This window comes from Helicoverpa zea, chromosome 17, assembly GCF_022581195.2.
Source record: "Helicoverpa zea isolate HzStark_Cry1AcR chromosome 17, ilHelZeax1.1, whole genome shotgun sequence".
Lineage (NCBI taxonomy): Eukaryota > Metazoa > Arthropoda > Insecta > Lepidoptera > Noctuidae > Helicoverpa > Helicoverpa zea.
The window spans coordinates 3,201,755-3,209,535 of record NC_061468.1 but is presented as its reverse complement, the minus strand read 5'-3'; the positions used below and the strand labels follow the sequence as shown (position 1 = coordinate 3,209,535).

The 7,781-nt window shown below is 39.2% G+C and overlaps 1 protein-coding gene across 1 annotated transcript; it reads left to right on the top strand.

Moving 5' to 3' along the window:
• Window positions 1-46: 46 nt before the first annotated feature.
• On the top strand, window positions 47-7,259 carry LOC124638477 (protein sneaky-like). Its single transcript, XM_047175448.1, has 12 exons — window positions 47-552; window positions 1,976-2,095; window positions 2,362-2,560; window positions 3,313-3,453; window positions 3,657-3,909; window positions 4,310-4,435; window positions 4,732-4,983; window positions 5,237-5,452; window positions 5,734-5,942; window positions 6,196-6,300; window positions 6,403-6,554; window positions 6,862-7,259. Exons 1-12 carry the CDS (start codon window positions 327-329, stop codon window positions 7,029-7,031), a joined length of 2,169 nt encoding a protein of 722 aa, XP_047031404.1. The 5' UTR covers window positions 47-326; the 3' UTR covers window positions 7,032-7,259.
• The last annotated feature ends 522 nt before the right edge of the window (window positions 7,260-7,781 follow it).

Genomic DNA, 7,781 nt, shown 5'->3' with positions numbered 1-7,781 from the left:
CGCACTGCGTTGCAGTGGCTAATATTTTCGTAAGGGACAGTTGGACGTATGGTTTTAGGATCTTATTTACGATATTAAAACAGTACGAAATTATATGATTGCGATCTACAGAATTCTTTGCAGAAAACATCGAGCTTTCTTGTGAAAAAAAAATTGAAAAGAAACCTCCATTCTCTACACCTACGTGCAAAAAGTGCAAAAGCCTCTATGGTGCAAACTTTGACTCAGAATATAAAAAAAACAACTCCTTATCAGCATCTACAGATAAGAAATACAATTGTCAACACATTCCACAACAATAATATTTATTTTGCACTTATTTATAAATGTGTTTGCGCACGTTACGATTCCTAGGAAGATGTTTTTGTTTTCTATGTCCTCCATTGTACAGATTATTCTTCTCAGATTGTAATCAAAAAAGAAATTTGAGATGCACCAGTTTTATATGTGGATTTTTATTGGGCCAAGCATATTATTACTATTTGTTGAAGAGGATACCTTTTCCTAATAATACAGGATTTACACTATCATTAGTTATAAGTTTATTACTTGGTAAGTTTATTATGTATCGTTCTTGCAGTATATTCAAATCCCGTCTACTGATGCTTAGGGGAGATGTATGCAATCGGAGTCAGTTGGCAATGGTGGTCACCACATAATAACAAAATACGAACGCAACCAAGTGATTCTAACATACCCACGCGCTAGCTTTAGACATTCCCGGGCGCGGGTAGGGGACTCAAATCATCGCGCGACGCCCTAGTGAGAAACAGCTGTGAGAATATTTTGCACCATTTTGTTCTAATTTTTTAAGTTCGACATTTGAAGGTAAGTCTTAAATTACTACGCTTTTTTTTCCGTACGTGTAGTCCTACTTATAAATGTGAAAGTTTGTGAGAATGTATGGATGTATGTTTGTTATTCAATCACGCAAAAACGGCTGGACCGATTTGATTGAAATTTGGTATGTAGATAGGTGATACCCTGGATTAACACATAAGCTAATACTAATACTTTTTATCAACATACCACGCGGGCGAAGCCGCTGGCGGAAGTTAGTATGTAATAATCGTAACATTTGAGATTGTAATAAAAAAATCAGATTGTTGTTGTGTCTGTTACTTTTTTTGTGAGGATTTTTTTCTCCTTTTCGCCCATGTATACAATTGGAATCATGTGGAAAATAAGAGGTAGGCTAAAGCTTTAAAAGGCAAGGGAAAAGGAGTGGGAAAGAAAGCAAGCCACAGAAGAGCAATGTTGAGAAGGTTAAGAAGAAAATTCTTCAGGATTCGAATGATACTTCGATGTCAGACGTAAATACGGACGAGTTATGCCAAGGCGCTGGTAACATGTATATTGTATGTGGCAAATTTGGACGAGACCGCGAAATATGGTACCGGTGCACTTCTTGAGAGCTTTGGGCTCATGCCGACTGCACTGGGTGGGACTCTGCTCAGAATTATGTGTGCGATACGTGTTGATCACTAATGTCCACATGCTGACCACCATTGCCAACCGATGTTGACAATGGTGATCAAACAAATATTTTTTTAAACCTTTATTATTCCAAAATTAATAAGCCAAATTGATTAAGTTGATCTCAATTGTTAGTAAAATAAGTAAAGTTCATTATAAGAGCAAAACAATAAATAAATGATTAATAGATATGGTTTTATTTCAATTCTCTCTTAAGTGATCCCCATTACCTACATCTCCCCTACATATAAATGGTTTCTTCGCTAAGGCACACGCCCAAGTCCCTAAAAAGTCAATAAAAAATTACTTATTACTACTTATAAATGAGCATTTTTTGAATGGAGTAAAGTCAATATACCTAATTTTCAAAAGAAAAGTCCGCCTAAAGTTAGTTTATAGCTAGGTAAACAGCTGCTGGGCTCTTCATATCTGTTAGCACTTTCCTGTTTAGCGGATTTTTCTAGATTGTGATTGATAACTATGGACTATATTCTTCTAGGTATAGGTAACGCTTTATCGATACAAATAAGATGTATATGTCTGCTTATATTCCCGATGTACTGCGGGAAGGCTGGACGAGGAGTTTTAAAGGCAGTCGTTTTGACTTATGTTGTGGCTGGTGAGAGAACAGTTCTTTATTAAACCAGAAAATTTAAATTAATTGTGCATTTACAGGGTCAAAGTTATTTTTATTTCAAGAAAAAAAAAATGCAATTGGTCAAGTAGCCTGTGGATGGAACCTATCAAAACGTGCGATTGTTAATTCATCAGTCTTCGTTTTCATATCAGCCTTTTCCGTCGACTGGCGAATATAGGGCTCTTTATTACTCTCTTGACCTGCTGTAATATTTAGGTTCTAGTAATCCCCATTGTATTTATCCTTAGGGCCAATCACAAACATGGGCCTGAACGCAAGAGAAGTGGTGCGAGTATTCGCGTGCAGCACACAGCTGTCTTTCAACCTGACTAAAGAGAGATACAGCGTGATGGCGGGACCTTTCAAGAAAACTGCGCTCAGTTTAGAACGTGATATGAACCAAATGAAGGACGCGTTAAGGTTGGATTTGGATTGTCAGATTTTTAAGTTCTAGCTAAAGAACATACCTACATAGATTATGTCAAATATACAGACATAGAAATAAAATCTGTACAAACTAGCGCAATCCTGAGTTGAGCAGTCCCTTTAGTTTTCCATAATAGCTGACCAAGAGTTTGGAATGTTTATTGGGTAGAAAGTAGGTCTATCTATAGCCCCTCTTTAAGTAAGACTTAAGCAAAATGTAATCGTTATATATAAGGGATAAATTAGCCAAGCTAACTTAAAAAAAAAACGCCTATTTTATTTTGTTACTAAGTTATAAAGCCTAGCCTTCAACCGGTATAACTACCCGTATCGTACGACAAGCCATGCGTGTGACATTCTCTTGTGTATCGCTGCATTTGACAGCCAGGGGTCAGTCGTGATTAGTGCCTACCACTGTCCAACAAATGTTTCATGCATTTCTCTATTTTTTATGCCAACGCCACTACATAAAGAGTACCTACTTATGTCTAGACAGATCTACTCTGTCGCAGAGTAAATAAGCTTGGCCGATCCCATTATATCTAAATTGACGATAGTTTAAACGTTTTCTAATTATAGTAAGGCAAACTTGAATTAATATTTTACAACATTTTAACAAGGTTTTCTGAAAACTTGCTACATTTAATGTATTACTTCACTAGGCAGATATCGCAGATTTCATCTATAACTTGCCTTGCAATCGAAAAACAATGCATGATGTCCGTTTAATTTAAATCTCCATGTCTTACTCATTGATTTCATTCCATTTTTAGATCGTTCCGTGGGATAGTAACTCCGATAGAGCATGAAGTGTGCGATTATACTGAAGTTCAGACATATCGAGACCAGAGTAACAGCCTGGACACGTTGATGAGAAATGACATGCGCTCCGACAATATCGAAGCCAAGTATCAGTTAGTATCATCATAATATAACGGTATGAAGAAATTTCCGTATGTTTAGGGAATATTTTTAGGCAAAAGTAATTTCTTGGTGTCTCCTACCTAGAACTAACCTAGAGCGTGGATAAACCTGGAGATATCGAATATTTCATCACATTTTTTTTTTCTCTAACTTGATTTCATCTTTCCAAACAGCCTTTCCTTTTGTCTTTTAGTAAAATACCGGTAAAGTCAATGGGTGACTATTACCAAAGCGTTTACGAAAAGAAGTTGGAGTACAGATGTTATTACAAGCTGACGCAAGCGTCGGCTGTGTGCATCGAGGCCTTTGCCTTGGCCTATGAGAACTGCTACTATACCGCGCCGCCGTCGACATCCTGGATGCTATGCTGGCCACTCCGGTTGCAGAACATTTGCAACTTTATGCAGATCTTCCACGATAGTGACACCTGTAATAGTAGGAAACAGGTGACAAGTGATTTGATATTCTATTTTCGAAATTAATAAAGATTGTTCGTTGATAAGCATGGGTTTGAAACCAGGGTCAAGCAATGTGGGATAGATATCATCATCTCCCGAGCCTTTTTCCAACTATGTTGTGGTCGGCTTCCAATCTAACCGGATGCAGCTGGGTAGGTACCAGTGTTTTATAAGGAACAACTACCCTATCTGACCTCCTCAACCCATTTACCCGGGCAACCCAATACCCCGGCCCTTAGTTAGACTGGGAATGTGGGATAGATAATCCTACTAGAACACTTCGACTTCGTAGTTCCATATAAAATAAATAATGACTTTGGTGTCCAATATTTATACGTATATGTAGACAGACTAGTGATAACTTTAATATTTCAGATTGATATTTCAGATTGGTGATGGAGTGGGAGACGGTTTTGCGACTTTGGAAAACGCAAAACAGACACTAAGCGAGAATATGGATGATATTCATCTCAAATATAAAATAAAGTTTCATCGCAAATTGTATGATTATCAGGTAGACAGTAATTACCTAATCCATGCATCTTTATAGATCTTAGAGGCACAATAGTTATTAGAGATATTTTTAGGTACCGTGTTAGAGATATTGGTTTGCATTGCTGTTTCAGAGTCATGAATGAACAGACAGACCTACCAATGAGCTTCTATTGCTCCTATTGCCGAATTGCTTTTGCACTATCTTCTACAAACCCACTTATCAGGAAGGCTTGGCTTGCTTAGTTATCACAGCACATACATTCAAAATCTCCCTAACATCTTCCACTCTATAAACTCCCTATCATCTACATCCAGGATGCCAAAGAAACTGGCGAGCGTGTGCTCCACTCGTTCGAAGAGAAGCACAACATCATGGAATTAGTGATCATCACGCTGAACGTGTTCATGGCGTTACTGTTTCTACGCATCGTGATGGCAGCGGTTACGTACCACGACATGTATCTGACCAGCATCAACTTTGACAACATTTATATTACCAGCTTCTTCAAGAAGTTAGATAAGAAGAGGAAAAAGAAACATGCTGTTACGCTGTTGCCGTTGAAGAAGGTAAGAAATATACCTACAATTCGTACATCATTTGTTAATTTTAGTCCACTGAGAATATTTTATGTCTCGTGAATCTGCAAGGTCATGACTTTTATTTACGAAAAGACCTAGGGAATAAATAAAACGTTAACTATGTGAAATTCAGACATGCTACAAAAAAAAGGCTTAGGTAATTGAGCCTAACGATGTCACCATCGCATTTATTGGAATTTACATATCATACATAAGTCTTCTATGGTCAATAATCTTCTAGATGGAGCGCAACAAATACATAGACGTCCACTCGCTGTCCTACATAACGTCACAGCACGGCAAGCTAGTGACGCAGATCCTCAAGGTGATGCTGGAAGTGGTGACGGCTACCACCTTCGTCATGCTGGACAGGCTGTTCTTCGAAGCCTTGGATGTGGTCCGACAGCATGCGCAGAGCGATGTCGTGTCGCAAGGGACGCAGGACTTGAAAATTGAGGTGAAATTATTAATAAATATAACTGTTCTTTTCAAGGCCTGTTTATGCAGTTACTCCTAGGTTCTGGCACAGCAACGCCAAAACTGCAGATATAGTGTTAAGATTTTTTGGAGATAAAGTATATTTTCAGGAGTGGACTTGCTAAACTCTACTCAACACATGTAACCCCCTATAAGTCGCTGAAGTCAACGATACCTTTTTCGTTTCCCATTAATACTAGAGTCAATAAAAAATATATCCTGTTAAACTCCGTAATTACCCATTTCCTTGTCTATCCCAAGGTGGAAGGTACAGGTTTCCTGGCATCCCTCCTTCGCAGGCTGGTATCGAACCTCTCGTCAGCTCCCGGGTACAAACGCGCCGTGTCCAACCGGCTGTGCATCCCCCACCCTCGCGCCATGCCGCCGATATACTTCCTCAAGATATACGGCGGATATGTCTGGATATTGTTGCTGTTGTATGTCAATCCTTACACGCTGAGGTTGCGAAGGTATGTTGGCTAAATTAGAAGTTGCTCCATAGAAAAATAAAAACTGATAATATAGTATGGATTCTGGTTACATTTCGAAAGAGTTACCCCAGCCCTGGTACACAAAGGGCTCCAGAAGGAACATGTCGGATTATAATCAGTAAGAGTACCTATATACAAACATCTTCTTGAACCTTTTTGATAGCAGATGTAAAGTAACTATATTTGTCAATTGATCTCCACTATTTAAGTTTTTATGATTCATCTATTTCAGACTAATCTGCAGCTATTTTTATCCTTGTCGTGAGAAACAGCGTGTATTACATCTTTACAACGACATCCTCAAAAAACGTATGAAAATGGAAAAAACGTTGCGCAGGTAATAAGTTTAAGCGCATGAAAGATTATATCTATACCAAAAGATTCATTTTGTTATTTTCGAAAAAATAATAAAGTATTCATGTTTATTTCAATTTAATAGGAAAGCAGTTCAAGCCGTACGTGCTCATTATCTCTCTGGTGAAAACCTCCTTAGTTTGAGGATGAAGTTCCCTTACATGCTGGGCTGGTTGGATGCCCTGCCCGCTGCCAGGATGACCTGCCTCATATGTGGCGAGACGAAACCTAGGCCGGGTGAGTAGGAACAACTAATTTGTGAAATGTTAAGATGTAGACCATTACGAATTAGGACTCTTTTGACAGTAGGTCAGAACTAAGGCGTGATTATGTTGCTTTATATTTAGCCAGGAGTGACTTTGTAAGGAATCTCCAGTGATGTCCCTTAAGATAAACGAAAAGAGGGAGAGAGTGAGAAAGAGATCCTTTCAGTTGCGACCCTTGAAATAAGCGGGCGAAGTTATTTAAACCTATAAATAGGGATTGAGTGCCTAAAATTTCTACCCTTTATCATGAAGCTTAAACCATATTTCTGATACTCTAGGACAGCGCTCATCAGGTCGCTGGCACTGCTGCAGCGTGCCGAACTGTCCCTTCGTGTACTGCGCAGAGTGCTGGCAGGAGGCGGGCTCGCGCTGCCTCGCCTGCGACCCGAGCCTCAACGAGCTCAGCGATGTGGACTCGCTCAGCGATGACGACCAGCCAAGATATTAGTACCAACAATAGCTGCTAAGAAAGCCGCATCCAAATTGAGAAGCAGTTTTTTAGGTCGGTTAGGTTAGGCTCCGGTGGACAGGCAGCCTTATAGTGCCTGCAGCTAGCTTTCAGATACCTAAGCTTCGTCGTAGTTACTGTAGGTAGATGTTGTTTACCGGGGGATAGAATTTGATGTGTGTGTGATCTTCTTATTGTTTAAGATTAAAATAAAATGTTTATTTTACATTTTCGCTTATTACTTTAACTCCTAATCTACTTTAGACGCAACTTCTCTCATCCAAATTGCAATGAAAATACAAATGGTGCTGCGGCAAAGGCTACGGCGTAGCAAATGTCAACCTCACCTAACGCACATTTTTCAATAACCAAACGAATTAATAAAAGTTAACTTCAATAGAAATGCTATTGTGTTCGTCGTGAAGGGGCGTGGTGCCTCGAGCTTGACCGGTTGCCGGCCGAGGGGTATGTCAGAAGGGTGTGATCTAAAGGATCAGCAAAAAGTGCGAGCGCGTGGCAACGCGGCCATTATCCTTGGCAACGCGTCCTATTTGCTAGGATCGCTTGATCATCGCTATCGCTTAAATTATAACTATAACATAAAGAAGCTTGTTGTTACTTCGTCCTTTCTCTTCCGTAGTCGGAATGAAAAGTCCCAAAATAGCAGCAGACTTTCAGAACTTTTCTCCTTTCATCTCATTAACATTTATATACAAAGGACTTTGTACCAATTACCTACGCTTTACTTTA